The sequence below is a fragment of the Peromyscus eremicus genome, chromosome 5 (assembly GCF_949786415.1).
Source record: "Peromyscus eremicus chromosome 5, PerEre_H2_v1, whole genome shotgun sequence".
In the NCBI taxonomy this organism is placed as follows: domain Eukaryota; kingdom Metazoa; phylum Chordata; class Mammalia; order Rodentia; family Cricetidae; genus Peromyscus; species Peromyscus eremicus.
In genome coordinates this window covers 100,857,830-100,878,851 of record NC_081420.1, presented here as the reverse complement: position 1 = coordinate 100,878,851, position 21,022 = coordinate 100,857,830, and the positions used below count along the sequence as shown (strand labels likewise).

Sequence of the window (21,022 nt, the reverse complement as noted above, 5' to 3'; positions counted from 1 at the left end):
TTAAAGGCATGTGCCACCACCACACTTTTTATAATTTATTTGTTTTTATTTTATATGCATTGTTATTTTGCCTACATGTATGTCGGTGTGAGGGTGTCAGGTCCCCAGAACTGAAATTACAGACAGTTGTAAGCTGCCATGTGGGTGCTGGGAATTGAACCCAGGTCCTCTGGAAGAGCAGCCAGTGCTCTTAACCACTGAGCCACCTCTCTAGACCTGGGTTAATATTTTTTACAGAAAATTCTTTCAAAAATTTGAAGCTTATTTTTCAGGTTTTAACGAATTAAACTTTTAAATGCTGTGTGTGTGCATGCTTGGAATTGAACCTAGCATCTTAGAGGTGCTAGGCAAGTGCTCTATCTACCATTTAGCTATATTCTCAGTCTTAAAAAGTGTTTTTCTTTTTTTTTGGTTGGAGGGGGGTGCCCTGGAAGGTTGCTAGGAATTGAACTTGTTTTTGTTTCTTGGTACTGGGGACTGAACCTAGGGCCTTATGCATGCTAAGCAGGCAGTCTGCCACTGAGCTGTATCTCCAGTCTTGTTTTGTTTTTTGAACTGCCCTCCTGCTTCAGTTTCTTGAGTTTTTTTGCATTTTGTTTTATTGCAGAAAAGCCATTGTTAAAATCATAAAGCATAAAATGTAAAAGAGAAAATATGTAATCCTATCACATAGAAATAACTACTGTTAACTTTTTTTATCTAAGATAGCTCATTTTATATCTTTCTCTTATTTCTGATCATTAATAGCTATATACTGGTTTTTATTCTTAAATAACTGAATTCTATAAGCTTTTTTCTTTGTACGTTTGAACATCCTCTAAGTCATAAATGGAGCATAACTTAGCTGTATTTTTTCTTCTAAAAGTAAGATTATAAACCTTTATATGTGCTGAGCATGCTGGCATATACCTTTTTGGTTTTGTTTTGTTTTGTTTTTCGAGACAGGGTTTTTCTGTGTAGCTTTGCGCCTTTCCTAGAACTCACTCTGTAGCCCAGGTTGGCCTTGAACTCACAGAGATCTGCCTGCCTCTGCCTCCTGAGTGCTGAGATTAAAGGCGTGCACCACCACCGCCTGGCTACTGGCATATACCTTTAATCCTAGCACTTGAGAGACAGAGGCAGGCAGATCTCTGAACTTGAGGCCAGCCTGGTCTACAAAGCAAATTCTAGGCCAACCAGTGCTGCATAATGAGACCCTGTCTCAATACAAAACAAAACAATCTTTAAACAATATGAAAATTCTAAGAAAAAAGTAAAAATCTTTTCTCACATATATTTTCTGTGTATATCTTATATAAGTAGTATTCTTTTTTTGTTTGTTTGTTTGTTTGTTTTGGTTTTCCGAGACAGGGTTTTTTTTATAGCCTGGCTGTCCTAGAACTCTATACACCAGGCTGGTCTTGAATTCACAGAATTCCACCTGCTTCTATCTAGCTTTAAAGGCATGTGCCACCACTGGCTTCTTGTTTTATATTTTTTGTTGTCCTAGCTGGTTTGTAACTGTGTAGACCAGGTTGACTTTGAACTTGTAGTGATCCTCCTGCCACTGCTTCCCAAGTGCTGAGATGGCACATAAGCTATGCTGTGTTTAGCTAAATAGGATTTCTTAAAAAAAAAAATCTTACTTTATTTCATGTGCATTGGCATTTTGCCTGCATGTATATCTGTGTGAGTGTGTTGGATCCCTTAGAACTGGAGTTATAGACGGTTGTGAGCTGCCATAGGGTACTGGGAATTGAACCTGGGTCCTCTGGAAGAGAAGCCAGTGCTCTTAACCACTAAGCCATCTTTCTAGTCCTACTAAATAGAATTTTTTAAAGAAGATTTAGTTTATATTTAATCATTATTTGTGTGGGGGGTGGAGTTTTTTTTGTACGTGTGTGTGTGGAGGTATATGCATGTTTGTGCAGGTGTCATTGGAGGCCAGAAGATGTCAGATCCCCTGGGGCTGGAGTTACATTGGAACCAGAGTTGATCCCCTGGAAGAGCTGTATGTGGTTCAAGTACTCTTAACCTCTGAGTCATCTTTCCAACTCTAGTTTTTTTTTTTTTTTTTTTTAATGCTCTTACACTGTTTATAGCCTGATTCACTAAACAGTATGTTACAGTGTAGACATTTGATGTGGTCCAAATCTCTGTTTCTAACAACTGCATTGTGTCATGATGTGTTTGATTATTTATTTATCATTCTTTTTTTTTGTTTTGCTTTTCTGGGTTGTTTTTGTTTTTGTTTTTGTTTTTCAAGACAAGGTTTCTCTGTGTAGTTTTGGTGCCTTCCTGGATCTTGCTTTGTAGACCAGGCTGACCTCTAACTCACAGAGATCCTCCTGGCTCTGCCTCCCAAGTGCTGGGATTAAAGGCATGGGCCGCCACTGCCGCCATTTATCACTCTTGCATTGACGGCCTTTACATTTAGGGTGTTTCCAGTTCTACTTTCATAAACAGTGGGGGAGAGCAGTTTTACATGTGTACTTAACTGTATTTAATTCTCCTTAATTTAAATTTATAAATGGCTAGATCTGGTGGCATATGTGTATATAGCTACTCAGGAGACTGAAACAGTAGGATTGAAAGTTTAAGGCCAGCTTGGCCTAACAGTGAGTTTCCAGGGAGCCTGACCTGTCTCAAAACAAAAAAACAAAAAGGAAAAGAAAATTCCAGGTTTAAATATATATTTTTCTAGTTGGTTTTTTTTTTTCCAAACCAAACTAATTCTTGAGTTTTGATATAATTTGAACATTGTGTGTGGGTGTGCATGCACTTCCTAAATATGAATGCATGGGTTAATGAACAGAGGTTAGAATTTTATTTTATTGGTCAACTTTTTAAAAATGTGACCTTTTCCTAGTCCTTTCTTCCCGTGTTACAATAAAATATCTGAAGGGGGAGCTGAAATGAAATGACATTTGCCAAATGAATAACTTGAATTCACCACTTGTATTGTGGGCACAGTTCCTGGGAACTGTTGCTAGTGCTTGACCTCTGGCTTAGATGCCACCTTTCCTTTTCTTTTACTTGTTACTTTGAGATAGCCTCACTATATTGTCCAGGCTCTTCTAGAACTCACTGTGTAACCCAGTCAGGCCTTGAACTTGAGTACTCCTGTTTCTACCCCCAGAGTGTCCAGAAATACAGAGGCCTGTGCCACCAGTAACTCAGAGAATTCAAGTTAAGATTGGTTTGGTCCTAAAACTGGTTGGTTTATAGTATGAGAGAGATAAGGAGGAAAGATGGTAAACTGATATAAATTCATTATTGGAAGAAAATACACCATTAAAATTATTATTAGCTGGGCTGGTGGTGATGTACAACTTTAATCCCAGCACTCTGGGAGGCAGAAGCAGGCGGATTTCTTGAGTTTGAAGCCAGCCTGGTTGGTCTACAAAGTGAGTTCCAGGACAGATAGGACTACAGAGAGAAAAACCCTGTCTTGAAAACAACAACAGATTATTATTAGTAGTAGTAGTAGTAGCAGTAGTAGTAGTAGTACTACTAGTACTACTACTACTACATGTATGGTTGTTTTGCCTGCATGTAAGCCTGTGCACCATGCACATACAGTACGTGCAGAAGCCAGAAGGCTTCAGATCTCTGGAACTGGAATTACAGATGGTTATGAGCTGCCATGTAAGTGCTAGGAATTGAACCTACTTCTGGAAGAACAACAAGTGCTCTTAGTTACTGAGCCATCTTTCCAGTCCCCAAAATACTCCATTTTGTACAGTGAAAGAGCATAAGCTTTCCAGGCTTAATGGTGCATGCCTATATTCCCAGCTGGGACAGGAAAACCAAGGGTTCGTTATCGTCAGTTTGAGACCAGTCTGAGTTGTATGAGACTTTGTTATAAACAAAATGCCCTGAAAAAGAATACATGCTTACTGGAATTTACTTAATATAGTAGTAATAGTAGTAGTAGTAGTAGTACTGGAATTTACTTAATATAGTAGTAGTAGTTGTTGTTGTTACTATTATTTTATGTGCATAATGTTGGGAGGCACACTGTGGAAATCAGAGGACAACTTTTTGAAATCAGTTCTTTCCTTCTTTTATGTGACATCTGGGGATCAAACTGAGGTTGTCAGGCTTGCTGGCCTAGAAATTTTTGTTGTAACCTTGTCTCTTATTAGAGCTGTTTTCCCCCTCTTGATGCTGATTTTAGCTATAATTAATGAACTACTGAATTTACTTCAGTCTTCCTAGTGATCTTTAACCTCTTTGTACTTGACTGCTTTAACAAGTTCACAGAAATTTATCACTTGTTAGTTGAAACTGCCAAGAGTTGGAATTATAACTATTTGGTTTCTAGTGTATCTGTCAAATGAGTTGATTTTGTTTTGAGAAGTTATTTTGCATTAACAAGTAGGATTGTTTAGATCAGGACTTATAAAACTTTTCTACTCATAACCTCTTTTCAGGCCTGAGGAGTTTTTTTTTACATGACCCCACGTACCATAGGTATATTAAGTTAATACACAGATCTAACATTTACGGTTAATAAATCAATAAATAGGCTTATTCTAAAATAATTGTTTGATATATATATGTGAAATTTTACTGTTTATTAAGGACAAAAGCAAATTTGCTTATGAGATGAATGTGATTGTCTTTACATAAAAGTTAAATCTTGGCTAAATGTTTGATACCACAGGTGTAGAGCCATATTCAGTGTTTTTCAGAGCTGACTGATATTTTGATTTTGTAAACCTCAGTGCTGAGAATATAGCTTGGCATAAATAAATAGTACAAAATGACAGAAGTGAGTTTAGTGCCATGTCAAAATTGTTGGAAATTGTTTTAATCTCAAGCCAAAAGTCATCTAATAACTTTTTAGATGATACTCAGATCAAATTTGATTCCGGGGGGAAATATAATTAACAGCTCTGTCTTTTTTCCACTTAAGATTTGATTTTTTTTTTCTTTTTTGGTTACTTAAGACAGGGTTTCTTTGTATAGCCCTGGCTGTCCTGGAACTCTCCAGGTAGACCTGTCTGTCCTTGAACTCAGAGATCCACCTGCCTCTGCCTCCCTAGTGCTGAGACTAAAGGTGTGTGCTACCATACCCAGCATTTTAAATCTTTTTTTGTTGTTAAAATTTAATTTTTTAAATTTTATTTGTGTCTGGGGATATGTGCACATGTGTGTATGTCTGCAGAGGTCAGAGATGCTAGATCCTCCTGGACCTGGAGTAATAGGTTCTGGGAACCAAATTTCAGTCTTCTGGAAGAGCAATGTGTACTATCTCTCTAACCCCAAAGACACTTTTCTTTTTTGGAGGGGAGGGGACTTTGAGACAGGGTTAACCTGTTTAGCTCTGGCTGTCCTGGAACTCACTCTATAGACCAGGCTAGCCTCAGACTTGGAGATCCACCTGCCTCTGCCTCCTAAGTGCTGGGATTAAGGGTACAGGCCACCACATCCAAGGACACTTTTTTAAAAAAGATTTATTATTATTATTATCATTATTATTATTATTATTTATGTCTGTGTATCTGTGTGAATGTATGTCCACATGTGTGTGCAGGTGCTTTGTAGGCCAGGCTGGCCTTGAACTCACAGAGTTCTGCCTACCTCTGTCTCTTGAGTGCTGGGATTAAATATGTTCGCCACCACCGCCCGACCATACAAATATTTTTAAGTTATATTTGGGAGAAAGCATGCCATGGCACAGATGTGGAGGTAGAAGACAACTTGTTTAAAAAAAAAAAAAAATCAGTTTTCTCTTTCTACTGTGTGAGTTCTGGGGTTAAAAAAAAATTGTTTTCTCTTTCTACTGTGTGAGTTCTGGGGATCAAATTCCAGTCAGTCTTCAGGCTAGGTGGCAAACACCATTAGCTACCAATACATTTCTGAAAGTAGTAGTAGTACTCTATGTCAGAGGTGAGAAATAAGTCAATTGGGAATTGATTGCAGCATTATGAACAAAAGCCTAGTTAGTTAAGTGATAAATGTGAGAAGAGGAAGTAGTGGCAGATAGTACAGACAACTTAACTGCTAAAAGCATTTGTGAAGAGTTATGACAAGAAGCCCCTAAGGGAAGGTAGAAAAATGCAATAGCAACATCAGTAGGAATCTTTGGTGTGGAGGAGTTGATGAAAGGAATGAATGACAAAAAGGAGGGGGAGGTCTAGTTGCACAGGACTGTTACAGTCCCAGCTACTCTGGAGTTCAAGGCATGAGGTTCTCAAATTTAAGAGTTACCTAGTCTACAGAATTAGTTCAAGGCCAACCTGGGATAAAGTAAGACTTTGTCAAAAGAAAAAAGAAAGAAAGAAAAAGAGATCTGGGAATGTATCTTGGTGGTAGACCACTTGCCTAGTGTGTACAAGATGCTAAATTCAACACTCAGTGCCACAAACAAAGCAAACAGATAAACAAATATAAGAAAGTTTTGGCACCCAAGGGAAAAACAGATTTGGGATTTAAGAGTTGGTGCTTCTCTTGAATTTAAAGGGACAGATAATAGTCATGCATGTGTATGCTCACCTTTAATCCCACTGAGATAGATGGATCTCTGTGAGTTCGAGGCAGCCTGGTCTATGAAGTGAGTTAAGGCAAACCAAGGATACACTGAGAATTTCTCTCAAAAATTGCCAGCTAGCTAGATAATAAAGGGAAAGAGATGAAAATAAGGAAGTCTGAAAACGTGACCTGTGGTCTGATTTTTCCATGAGTGACAGGGCTTTCAAAGAACCATTGTAAGGAATTGCTGGGAAAGCTGACAGGATGACAGTACCTTTAATAAAAGGCTTCTAGGATGCTTGGAGGAAGGACATGAATTCATAGAGGTACTAGTCTGGAAGCTTTGATTTTTCTGCATTACAACCTTGAAGCTATGGGTTTAGGAATGTTGAAGAGGAGTGGTTAGTTTTTCCAGGATCGGGCATTATTTTTCTTTTTTTTCTTTTTTTTTTTTTTTTTTTTTCCAGAGTTGAGGACTGAACTCAGGGCCTTGCACTTGCTAGGCAAGTGCTCTACCACTGAGCTAAATCCCCGACCCCATGGATCGGGCATTATTAACTGGATGAAAAACAATATGGGCAGAGTATAGGAGTGTTTCAGGATACAAGTTCACATTTTATCTTTTTCTTAGTTATTCCCTTTCTCCCTACCTTTCTCTGCTTTCTTTCCTTCTTTTTGGTGGTGGTGGTAGGACTGGTTTTTGTGTTGCTTTGCTTTTTCGAAACATGATCTCATGACCTTGAATTTATGATCCTTGTTCTTTACCTCCACAATGCTGAGATTAGCCCACCCTTATAATCTCAGTTTAGGTTTAGCCCAGTTTAGGGTTTTTTTTTTTTTTTTTTTTTTTTTTTGGATTGAACCCAGGCTTTGCGCATGATAAACAAACCCTCTCAACTGATCTGCATTTCTAGCCTGCCTTTCCTTTCATCCCCTGTCCCATCCATCCATCCATCCATCCATCCATCCATCCAGGCATGTGCTATCACCACCTGGCTTCCATCTCTTTTTTTACAGTTTTCCCACTGTAGGCTAAGGTGGTTTCAGAATCATGGTAGTACTCTTGCCTCAGCTTGCACTTGTTGAGAATAACAAGTATATCTACAGTACCCTCTTACCACTGATTTTGTACTTTTCTCTGATGATGCTGCCTTATGTTTGATCTGTCAGAATTTAAATATGCACATATAAATACACATATATTTGTAAACATACAATATTACACTGTGTTTTAAAATATGGGAAAGTACAAAACAAGAATAAATCAACATGAAATTCTGCTGTAATTGGATAGTGGCCACCATTAATAAGTTCATGATGATTCTTTCATGTATATACCTCTATTCCATTTATATGTTGCCTCATGAATAGAATTCTAGAATACATCCTGTTGTAGCAGCTTATTGCTGCTATTAAATGTAGATCTGTTACAATTTACAATGGCTACAAAGTATTATATTGTTTAAATAACAAGATTTACTCAATTAGCCAATCCTTTCATAATGGACTGTTAATTCATTTTTAATACAACTTATAGATCACTGTAATGAACACAGTGTGGTTATTTTCTGTGAGGAGTAATGCTGCTGATCATACAAGAGTTTGTATATCATGATCACTGTTCCTGAACACTTTTTGTCTTGTGTTTCTAAATTTCTTCTGCTGTTGTATTTCCCAGTGAATGGTGTAGGTTTGTGTCTTTGAGAATAGAGAGTAGAATACATAAATAAGATAACTTGTATGTTATTAGGTAAGACCACACCCAGATCATTTTGTAATATAGTGTTGTAGGTTCATTCTTAGACTTTGTGGAGTCAGAACAAATTTGAATTCAAATTCTTCATCTATACTTTCTTTAGTTGTATAAATCTAAACATCTAAATCTAAGCATGATTCCTATTTCATTGGGAGAGTGTTTATAACTAAGATAGCTGTTTTAAAAAGTTTTGTTGGAGTGGGCTTGATGGCATGCTCCTTTAATTCCAGCACTTGGCTGCGAGTTTGAGGCCAGCCTGGTCTACAAAGTGAGTTCCAGGACAGGCTCCAAAGCTACACAGAGAAACCTTGTCTTGAAAAACAAACAAACAAAACAAAACAAACAAAAAAGGTTTGTTGGGCTCACAAGATAGCTCAGCAGCAGGAAGGGCATTTTCTAAACAATCCTGGCAGTCTGAATTTGACCTGTGGGGACCCATAGAAAGGTGGAAGGAGAGAACTGGCACTACAGAGTTGTCCTCTGACCTCCACATGGGCAATGTGGCTTGTGCACACTCTTGCACACTTCATGTATACACTCATAATGGTAATAATAATAATAATAATAATAATAATTCCATTTAGCTAATTAAAATTCTTCGCGGTATAGTTGACTTACTTCTCTATCTTAAGGGAATCTTCATTATTATCATCTTTTGTTTAATAAACCTTCATAGATTAAATACTATGATTATTATTAATGTATTTAATTGGGTGTAGTGATACATCTGTAATCCCACATTACTGAGGCTAAGGCAACAGAGTTTAAGGCCAGTGTGATCTACATATGTAACCAGACCCTTCCTCAAGCAAAACTAAATAAACATCATTTGTTCAAAGAATATTTAATGATAGGAGAAAATGTTCATGATTAAATGTTTAAGGTTTTTTGTTTTTTTTTTTCCCCCCCAAGGCAGGGTTTCTCTGTGTAACCGCCCTGGCCATTCTGGAACTCTCTCTGTACATCAGACTGGCCTCAAAATCACAAACATTCTCCTGCCTCTCTCTGTCTCCGGAGTACTGGGACCAAAGGTGTGCACCACCACCGTCAGGCCTAATGTTTAAGTTTTTATTAGGAAGCTATGAAGCTCATTCTGGGCTTGGGTTGCAGTTCATTTATTTTTAATAATGTGTGTGTGGGTGGGGTGGGGTGGGATCAGAAAGAAAGACAAAAGATTTCTTTCCTAATGAAACTTTTGATGCTTAGAGACCAGAACAATGAATGGTCTCAATTTTCTTGATTAAACACCTTATGCCACAGGTAAATTTTAAAAGAAACTACCTGTGATAGTCATAAGTACTTCCATCATCTTCAACACAAGAACAAAAATGCTTCCTGTTTTTTTTAAAAAAAGGAATTAAACTTTCATAGACTTAGCAGGTTCATGAAGAATTTTGAAGAATTCAGTAAAGGCTTTTTTTTTTTTTTTTTTTTTTAAATTAAAAAGCAAGTGTGGTGGCTCAGATCCATAATCCCAGAATTTGGGAGGTAGAGGCAGGAGGATCAGTAGTTCAGCGTCATATCTGGCCACATGGACAGTTTCATACTAGATTATCTGACACCCTGTATAAAAAAAACTTTTTATACTTAAGAATATTAAAATTTGGTACTCAAATTAGCCAGGCCTGGTGATTCAGGCCTAAAATGCCATGTGCTAAGGAGCCCAAACAGGAAGATCACAAGTTCAAGGCCTGCCTAGGCTACAGCATAAATAAATTCAAGGCCAGCCTGGAAAAAATAAGACCCCATCTCAAAAATAGAATGGTTAGGGATATAGCTCAGTGGCTCAGTGGTGTAGAGCACTTGGTCTAATAGGTGCTAGGCACTAGATTCAGTTCCTGGTACTGCTTCGATCTACCCTCAAATATGTGTACACACGTGTTCGAAGCTTATGAATAGCAGCATTATTTACAATAGCCAAAAGAGAGGCACTCAAATGCCATCAAAATACAAATGGTAATGTCCACATGATGATGAAACAATTATTCAACTACAAAAAGAAATTAAATACTAAATACATCCTACAACATGAATAGACCTCAAAAACATCATCCTCGACTGAGGGTGTAGATCAGCAGTGGAACACCTGTCTAGCATAATGCTCAAGACCTTGGTTTTAATCCTCAGAACAGATAAATAATAAATACAAAAACAAATAAAATCCCAGTAAAAAGATGTACAGTGTTGAGGGATCAAGGAGGGCTTTCAATATCAACCTCCGACTTACACACACACACACACACACACACACACACACACACACACCCACACACGGCCAGAGAGATGGCTCAGCAATTAAGAGCACAGACTAGACCCAAGTTAAATTCCCAGCACCCACACTGTGGCTCACAACCAAATATAACTGTAGTTCCATGGAATCCAATGCCCTCTTCTGCTGTGCAGACAAAACACCTATATACATTAAATAAATAAATAAATCTGAAAAAAAAGGCTTAGTTAATTTTTTTTTTCATGAAAATATAAAGGAAAAAAATGGGCCTGGAGCGATGGCTCAGTAGTTAAGAGCACTTGCTGTTCTTTCGAGGACCAGAGTTTGGGTCCTAGCACCCTTGTCAGATGGCTCACAATCTCTTATAACTCCACCTCTAGGGTATCTGGTGCTCTTTTTTGGCCTCCACATTATCCACAGGTATACATGCACACATAAGTAAAACTTATTTGAAATAATTTTTTTAAGTATAAGGGGAAAATAAAGTCACTTTGGATTTTAATTCCCAAGGGTTGGGAATTCTAATGTTTTAGTTTGTTATTGTTTAGTTTTTTGGTTTTTTTTTTTTTTTAAGATATGAAAAACAAACTGGAGAGGTGGCTTAGTGGTTAAGATCATTTGCAGCTATTGCAGGGCACTTAGTTTGGTTCTCAGCATCAACATGGTAGCTCACAATCATCAAAACTCCAGATCCAGGCTAAATTCAAACTCACAGACAGAGATCCACCTGCCTCTGCCTCCTGAGTGCTGAGATTAGAGGAGTATGCCCCCACACTCAGCTCTTGGTTCTTTATTTTTGTTGTTGTTGTTGTTGTTTGTTTTGTTTTGTATAGGGGTTTTAGGGCTTTCCCTGCCACCCTTCAAGACAGGGTCTCACTATGTAGTAAGTATGGCTGTCCTGGAACTCACTATGTAGACCAGGCTGGACTTGAACTCACAGAGATCTGCCTGCCCCTGCCTCCCAAGTGTTGGAATTAAAGGCATGTGCCACTACACCCCAGCTTGGTTCTATATTCTTTTTTTCTAAATTTATTTATTTACTTTATATGCATTCATATTTTGCCTGCGTGTATGTCTGTGTGAGGGTGTCAGATCCCCTGGAACAGGAGTTACAGACAATTGTGAGCTGTCATGTGGATACTGGAAATTGAACCCCCAGTCTTCTGGAAGAGCAATCAGTGCTCTTAACCACTGAGCCATCTCTTCAGTCTGGTTCTGTGTTCTTAAAGTTCCTTTCTATGATTTTATTCCCCTGTTGCTTCTCCTATTCTTATCTGTTTACATTTTTTTAAAATTTATTTTGTGGTACGTGATGTGTGCATATGAGTGTGTGTGTGTGTGTGTGTGTGTGTGTGTGTGTGTGTGTGTGTGTAACAATGCCAATGTGGAAGCCAGAGGAAAACTGTGGAGTAAGCAATCTCTTTCCACCTTTGTGTTGGTTTCAAGGATCAAACTCAGGTCACCAGGCTTGGTGGGCAAGTAGTATATTTACCAACAGAACCATCTTGAAGCCCTACTTTTTTTTTTTTTTAATGTACTATAACATCCCCCCCCATACAAAATAACAGGAAATTTAAAGTGTAGGTTTTTTTTTTTTTTTTTTTTTTTTTTTTTTTTTGGGGTGGTCTTTTTTGGACATAGTTTCCTAGTCCAGGCTGGCTTTGAACTCCCTGTGTAGCCAAGGATGACCTTGAAACTGCTGAATTTCTGTTTCTACTTCCAGAGTGCTGGAATTACAGGAGTGTGTCACTAGGCCAGGTTTATGCTGCCTTGGGCATTGACTGTACACTAGGCAATTACTCTACCAACTGGCTACATCCCCTGTCCTAAAATAACAGATAATTAAATAATTGAATACTGTCTATGGAAATCTTTAGTTTCCTTTTTCCCCTAGTTGGTATAATATGTACAGTGAATATTACCTAAATAACTTAAAACACTAATATGTTTGGGGAAAACAATACAATCTGGAAAATAATTTGAATAAATACATATTTGATAGCAAATGAGTAAGTTGGCTTACACTTCAAAACAGAAAAATATGTTAAAACAGAGGATTGCCTACCAGTTACTCTTGGAACTCTATAATCTTTCAGAAACAAAATATCCAGTGGACCTGCAGCCAGTACATTTTTCCAGCGGAGATGCCAAGCATGATGACTGTCAAGGCTGAAGTGTTTTTGTTTTTTGTTTTTTGTTTTTTTTTTTTTTTTGGTTTTTCAAGACAGGGTTTCTCTGTGTAGCTTTGCGCCTTTTCCTGGAACTCACTTGGTAGCCCAGGCTGGCCTCAAACTCACAGAGATCCGCCTGGCTCTGCCTCCCAGTGCTGGGATTAAAGGCGTGCGCCACCACCGCCGGCCTGTTTTTTGTTTTTTAAACAAAAAGAATGCTGTCTCCTCAGTGCAGAACTGAGTTGGCACACTGGAGATGTCAGGACTTCGTTGTAGAGTGTCTGATGTGAAACCTTGGGATTTCACGTGCTTATTGAGGCAGTGAACAGAGGAGGGGAAGAATAAGGCAAATATTTCCCAAGCCTTTTTGGAGGGGGTGCATTAAGGAAACTTTCTATGCCATATGGTAGTCATATTTACACGGCTGTTGGATCTTGTTTTTGTTTTCATATTTAAAACAAGATGAAAGTGTTTACAAGGGGAGTTTTCAGTTTGTGTCAATACCTGATGATTGGGCTTTGGAGATAGCATGACTATAGACAGTGTCTATACCTGATAATCAAGGGAACTTTTATTACTTGTGTAATAGTACTTGTTTGGGGCATTAATTCACGCCTTTTAAGATTTTTTTATGTGTATGGTATTTTGCCTGCCATGTGTGTCTATGTACCACATGTGTCCCTGGTTCTTACAGAGGCCAGAAGAGGGCATTGGATCCCTGGAACTGGAGTTATAGTCTGTTGTGAACTACCATGTGGATTCTGGGAATTGAACCCTGGCCCCTGTAAGAGCAGCCAGAGCTCTTTAACCATTGGAGCCATCTCTCATTGTTGTATTTTTAAAGCATTCTCAACACAAAATGTCATCTTTGCTCAGGATGTTAATGGACACCATTAATTCCAGCACTCTGGAGGCAGAGGCAGATGGATCTCTTGAGTTCAAGGCCAGCCTGGTCTACATAGGAGTTCCAGGGTAGCCAGAGCTACACAAGGGTCTCACTGTGTAGCCCTGGCTGTCCTGAACTTACTATATAGACAAGGCTGACACCCAATTCACAGAGCTTTCCCTCCTTTTTCATCGTTTTTTACCACAAGTATTTTTTTCCATTTTTCTTTATTAAGAAATTTTCTACTCACTCTACATACCACCCACAGATCCCACCACCTCCCTCCTCCCATCTCCCAGCCCTCCCTCCCAAGCCACCCCACATCCCCACATCCCCCAAATCAAGGTCTCCCATGGGGAGTTAGCAGACGGCACACTGAGCCTAGGGAGGTCCAAGCCCCTTCCCACTGTACCAAGGCTGCACAAGGCGCCATACCACAGGTCCTGGATTCCCAAAAGCCTGCCCATGCACCAGGGACAGATCCTGATCCCCCTGCCTGGGTGCCTCCCAAACAGTTTGAGCCTGTTCCCTGTTCCAGCTCGACCCTCCCATTTCCTTATGTTCTCATTCCCCACTCCTTGCCCTTTGTCACCACCCCCCCCCCACACCCCCAGTCCGCTCATGTAGATCTCATCCCCTTCTCCTTCACTGGGTCATCCATGTGTCCCTCCTAGGGTCTTTCCCTGTTAGCTAGCCTCTCGGGAGCTGTAGGTTACAGTCTGGCCATCCCTTCCTTCACATCTGGTATCCATTTATGAGTGAGTACATACTATGTTTGTCCTTCTGAGTCTGGGTTACCTCACTCAGGATGATATTTTCTAGTTCCATCCATTTGACTGCAAATTTCTTGAAATCATTGTTACCACAAGTAGTTTTATTTAGTTACTTGCGTGATAATTAAACAAAAATACTTGTGTGTATGCACATGTACATGTGCATGCTCTCCTGGCCAAGAAACACCACACAGAAGCTTTTTTTTTCTTTTTCATTTCTTCATAGGCATAAGTCAATATTATTTGTGTTCAGCTTGATTACCTGAAAGTAAATCAGAGATTCTTGAGAAGTGTTATAAAGGAAGTGAACTTTCTGACAGTTTTGGTGTTTAGTCTAATCCCAAAGCAATTGAATTCCCGTTCTCAAGTCAATAAAGGTGAAGTGGAGACTAATAATCCAAAAACTAATAATAATGTAGTTCTTAGGAACAGATGTTCCTATTTTTTTTTTTTAAAGATTTATTTTATTTATTATGTATACAGTGTTCTGCCTGCATGTGTCTTTGCAGGCCAGAAGAGGGCACCAGATCTAATTGTGGGTGGTTGTGAGCCACCATGTGGTTGCTGGGAATTGAACTCAGGACCTCTGGAAAAGCAGTCAGTGCTCTTAACCTCTGAGCCATCTCTCCAGCCCCCCAGATGTTCCTATTTAAACTACATCTGCTCTGTTAGCTGTGCCTCATTCAATAATACCACCTTTTATTGTGTGTGTCTATTCAGTGATGATCTCCTTAAAAAAATACCCATGAATCCATTGTCTGATCTAGTTTTTTGTTTGTTTGTTTGTTTGTTTGTTTGTTCCTTGTCCTATCTCCAAGTTTCTTATCAGAGGAAAACTCTACTGTCCTAGATTTTATCACCATTCCTCCTTTGTTTCATCACATATTTTAAAATCTATCTATCTTTCTTTTTTTTTTTTTTTTTCTTTTCGAGACAGGGTTTCTCTGTGTAATAGCACTGGTTGTCCTGGAACTAGCTCTGTAGATCAGGCTGGTCTGGAACTCACAGAGATCTACCTGCTTCTGCCTCCTGAGTGCTGAGGTCATGCGCCACCGCCGCCCAGCTAATTTTTTGACATTGTTGTCTTTGTACCTAGAGACATTAATTTGTTTTGAGTACCTAAAAATGCTGATTTCATTCTTTATCCTTTTCCGATTGGTCTGGGCCCTTACAGCAAATTCTTAGTCTTCTGAATCTTCTTTCCATTCTGCTGATTTTCTTTCTTTGTGCCCTTGTCCCAGTTGTCAGACTGTGGGGACCTTTTGTCCTACCTTGATAGGAAGAAATCTGTTTGACAGCAGTGAAGTAGCCACAGGCAGGCCAGTGCAGTAGCATTTGGCGCCCTCTAGTGTTTCAGCTCCTGTGCAGACCTCTGGTAAGATCCTTAGCCCTACAAAGTGTAAGCTACAGTGCTTCTATAGGCTTAGGAAGTTAGAATGCCTTAGCCCTTGGCAGAAGCTGAGTTCTGGGTATGTCAAGATAGGGAGATTGCTTAGCCCTTGACAGCTGTCATTTTTACAGCTCCAGACCCTGCCTTCTGAGTGCTGGGATTAAATGTGCTACCACCTCCTGCCTCCTTCTTTCTCTCCCTTCTTCTTTCTCTCCTCTCCTCTCCTCTCCTCTCCTCTCCTCTCCTCTCCTCTCCTCTCCTCTCCTCTCCTCTCCTCTCCTCTCCTCTCCTCTCCTCTCCTCCCCTCCCCTCCCCTCCCCTCCCCTCCCCTCCCCTCCCCTCCCCTCCCTTTCCCCTTCCCTCCCTTTCTCCTCCCCTCCCCTCCCCTCCCCCCCTCTCTCTTAAAAATTACTAAGTTAAGCATAACTGTGCATGTAGCATTTTCCTAATCTTGAGGAGAACCAAAAACAAACAAGCAAAAACAAAACAAAACAAAAAAAAAACTTGTTTGCTTGGCCTTCATAATTTGCTTCTCACAAACAGAAGCCAGTTTTGTCCATGAAGTTTATTAGGAACATTTTTAGGAGCCGTACTTGTTCTTACATAATTCTCACTTGTGCTTCTCCACTTTTGTGTATGTGTGTATGAGACAAAAATTTATGGTAAATTGGTCAGTGGGTATATATGGTCCATGGTGCTAGTCATATGGAGCTGTCACAGAAACGTAAAACAGAAGAGATGGTGAAGAAAATGTTACATATTGTCATCATCTGATTCATCTTCTTCCTTCAAAGATTCCTCAGCCTGTTTCTCTGCTTCCTCCCTTATATCTTTTAGAACAATTTCATGTCTTCCTTTAGTTCATTTCTCCAACCCAGCTGAGCTTTAGTTCAAAAGCTTTATCCTTAAAATATTTTGCAGTTTTTAACTACTCCACAGCAAGTCATTTCTTTCATCTGAAGCTTTTCTGTTTATTTCTTTGCAGCTTTCTGGCTTTAATGGTATAGCCCTAATAAATATATGAAATATTGGGTCAATACATACAGAGCTGTGCATCATCTTTTACACTGTAAGATCCTAACTTGAAACTGCAGCCAAAAAGTTTTAACAGCACCTTAGAGTCTGTAAGTGTGTACATGGCCACTCTGCAAGATGTTTTAAGAGGAGTGTTATAGCCAAAGTTGGATGCTTCTCTTCTTACTCTGTCTGCTAATGAATGAACTACTGCCAACAGATCTGTGACTGTCATTCTAACATGTCAATCAACAAGAAGTCATTTATTGGAGCCTTCTTCATAAAGTTTAGAAAGGACTAATTTTTTTACCTCAAACATAACACTGGGGCTGGAGAGATAGCTCAAAGGTTAAAAGTACTGGCTGTTCTTCCAGAGGTCCTGAGTCCAGTTCCCAGCAACCACATGGTGGCTCAAAACCATCTATGATGAGATCTGGTGCCCTCTTCTGGCCTGCAGGCAGAATACTGTGTATATAATAAATCTTAAAAAAACAAAACAAAACAAAAAACCATAACACTGCCTTTACATTTGATCCCAACAACTGTACTGTTTTCCACAACTTTTGTAGCATATTCATCTTGAAAAACTCTTCCATTAGGAGAGAATTTTACTCTAGATTTTTACTCAAGATTTTACTCTATAGTCCAGGCCAGCCTGGAACTTAACTGTGTAGCTCAAGCTGGCCTAAATATTCCTCCTGCCTTGGGCTTCGAAAATACTTAAAATTACTTAAGCATACACCTGACATTACTTAAGCCAGGCTCCTTTTCTTTCTGGTTTAATTTTGTTTTGTTTTGTTTTGTTTTTGAGACAGCCTCTCACTGTGTAGCCTTGTCTAGCTGGGAGTTTGATCCATAGACCAGGCTGGCCTCAACTAACAGATCTACCTGCCTTTTGCTTCTGTGTTAAATGTAAAGGTGTGAGCCTCTAGTTCCCTTTCTAAGCAACACTACTTAAGAGTACATTTATAATAATAAAATTAATAGTTGTTAGTATATTTACAGAATATCATCACCTTAATCTAATTATAGAACATTTTTAGCATCGTGAAAAAAAACCTCTGACATTCCACACAGTCCCCTATAGTATTGTTGTTTTTTTGAGACAGGGTTTCTCTGAGTAGCTTTTGAACCTGTTCTGGAACTCACTCTGTAGATAGACCAGGCTCCCAAGTTCTGGAATTAAAGGCGTTCGCCACTACCACCCACCTCCCTATAGTGTTTTTACTTCTGTAAAAGAAGTCTTAGCAGGGGGCTAGTGGTAAAAGTGCTTGCCCAGCATGCCTGAGGGCCCTGGGTTTGGTCTGCAATATTGGAGGGGTCATTTTCTCTCAGAAACACTTTTTTGTTTGTTTTTGTTTTTGTTTTGCAAAACAGGGTTTCTTTGTGTAAGTATCCCTGGCTGTCCTGGAACTTGCTCCGTAGACCAGACTGGCCTCGAACTCAGAGATCCACTTGTCCCTGCCTTCTTAGTACTGGGATTAAAGGTGTGCTTCACCACTGCCCAGCTCAGAAACATTCTTTGAGGGGGGTAGTTTTTGTTTTATTTTTGGAGATAGCATCTTCCTATATAGCCCAGGCTAGTCTAGAACTAACTTTGAGTCAGGTTGGCCTCAAACCTGTGGTCCTGCCTTGACTGCTTGTATTAGGATTGTAGGTGGATTTCACCTTGCCTTTGCATTTAAATTGATGTGTTTGTGTTTGTAAACCTTTGTGAGTTTTTGGATTATGATTTTAGTTTTAGCTAATTTGAAAAATATATTTCTTATTTTTAAATATAAGAGACTGTCTTGAACAAAGAATAAAAGTAAAAACCAAAATCAAAGAACCAATGAAAAATTCATTCTTCAGTTTTTAATAAAATTATATACTAGAAGAACAAATACTTGCTAATAACTGTTCACAACCTTCATGATACAGTTGTTTTTTGTGAATATATAATTCTCAAAAGTGAAAAGATACTTATTTTTCATGTACATGTAATTAGGTAATATTGACTGACCTTCCTTCAATTTTTTTCCTCCCTACAGAATCTGTCTATGATCTTCTCCCAAAGGAGTTACAGTTACCTCCACCTAGAGAAACTTCTGTAGCATCAATGAGTCAGACAAGTGGTGGTGAGGCAGGCTCGCCTCCTCCAGCTGTAGTTGCTGCTGGTATGCATTTCATTTTACTTCATTAACAAAAACTAGGGTATTATCTGGCCAACATGAACAGTATTGGCAAAGTTCATATCAAAAAGAGTATGATTTGAGGGTTTGTTTTAGAAGAGTTTGAAGACTATACCCTTTAAATGGAAAGATTTTCAGTGAGGTTTTTTTTTTTTTTTTTAAATATATATAAAATCTTAAATTTGGCACATTTGAATGCTATCTCCTAAAATGGACCTTGTCTTCAAATATGGGAAACAGTTTAAAATGACTTTGTTGAGTGCACATACAAAGGTTAAATATCAAGCTAATTATATTTGACCTTTTATTTAACAAATATTTTTAAAGACTTGCCCAAAGGGAAAAATGTTATATGATCTGAAAAAGGACTCAAGTTCTGAAGTCTCTTTTCTGTTTATAAGGATATAACTATAACCTTTTTCCTATACTTAAATATACATATGGTCTGATTTATTTTAAATTTATGGAAAATAATTGCAAAATTGAATACAATCTTTTATTTAAATACATTCTCCTGTACCAGTGAAAAGCATTAAAAATGTTTGAAATTTATCAAGTTTATTCTTACTCAGCTCTCAAATCATACACTTTGTAACTACAGTTAAATTGGTTCAGACTTCTACTTTGAATTACAATAAAAAATGAGTTAATCTAATAGGAAAAAAGTCTTGATTAGTAATAAATTAGTATGAATGATTTCCATATTAGCTTGCCCAACTATAGTACTTTAAAAAGTTGGGATTATAGGTTGCTAAATGTATTTGCTTTAGAAAAATGAATACATTATGTCTTCTTTTCTGAAGTTTTATCTGTCCTATAGAGATTTCTTGCCTTGTGATACATGTCATCTTTTAAAATAGTATTTAAAGTCCATCAAAACATTCACAAGGAGAAATCAAAAGGGAAGGCTGAGTCCAAATGACAGTATTGGTACTGTGTTCTAGCAGCAAGTGTTTAATTTCATATATGCATTAACTTATATACCATTAGCCTTATGTACCAACCTTTCTCAAACCAAACAGTGCAGTATGAAGCATTCTTGGTTGAGGGAAGGAAAACTTTAAACATGATAAGGAAATATTGGCCCTCTTCACTGTTCATGTGTGGCCAGACATTTTCTAACAGTTTCTGTGGATTTAACTGTGAATTAGTGAGCTTTTTAGTGATCAATTTGGTAAGATGATCTCTCATATCTACCAGATTCTAAAGTGGCTCTGAATATTTTTTTTTTAATTTGGAGCTTTAAATCTAGTTTTTAAAGATTGAATCATAAAACAAAATAGAAAATATTTTAAAGAAGTATTGTTTCACTTTAAATCCACATGTAGAAATTGACTAACTGATTTCTTTTGTGTCTTGAAATTGTTTTTATAAGGACATTTTGAATTTGCATAGAACTACAAGTCTGTTTCTTCTGTGCTTTTTAACATCTGTTTTCAGTAGATCCAGTTCCTTTTAAAAGCTGAAAAAAAGATAGCTAAGTTTAGAAAAAGAACACTTTCCTTTAAATAGCCACATGTTTTAGAAATTCTTATGAATAAATATTTAAAGCCCTTGATTTGGGGTTACTAATGAAAAATTTCACCTCCTGTATAGTTGAGAAAGTCTTTCCAGGTAAATTAGATTAAAAGCTCTGAGTTGAAACATGAAGATAAAAGATTTGACCAAAGGAAATATTCTAAAGCTATCTGTATATACATATATATGTACATAAATGTATTTACATTTGTGGACCTGGGGATTAAACTCAAGGCCTCATGCATGATAGGCAGGTGCTCTATCACCAAAACATATCTCCATCCCAGTAAATTCTTACTATCTTGAAATCATTGGCATTATAAAAATGGTAAAGAGAATAAAAAGGTAACGTTGAAAGTTTTCTTCTCACAGAAAGTTTCTGTGATCTAAATCCAAGTAATTAATGATCTTTTAATTTGCATATGTACTTTTTTTAGTAACCAATATAGTTTATTTTCTGATGTCTTATTAAAAGACTTCTTTATTATATACTGTTACAGATAAGAGTTTCAATTACAGAGTAGTAATTGTAGGGACATCAATATGTATTATGTGACATCATTGGAGTCACAATTTTATTTATCAGATTGATAGCCTTGGTGATACAACTATCAAAGAGAAAATCGGAGAATATATTACCAAGTTACTCAATGT

General features: G+C 38.1%; 1 protein-coding gene across 3 annotated transcripts in view; it reads left to right on the top strand.

The window, feature by feature from the left end:
- The window catches only part of Nfat5 (nuclear factor of activated T cells 5), an 85,823-nt gene that overhangs the window by 14,577 nt on the left and 50,224 nt on the right, over positions 1-21,022 (top strand). For 2 of the 3 annotated variants that reach the window (XM_059264047.1, XM_059264046.1), the window contains one exon: positions 18,710-18,835. In XM_059264047.1, coding sequence (XP_059120030.1) covers positions 18,710-18,835 — 126 coding nt within the window. Of the gene's footprint in view, positions 1-18,709; positions 18,836-21,022 lie in introns of those variants that run through there. The other variant, XM_059264048.1, reaches the window with a different exon arrangement.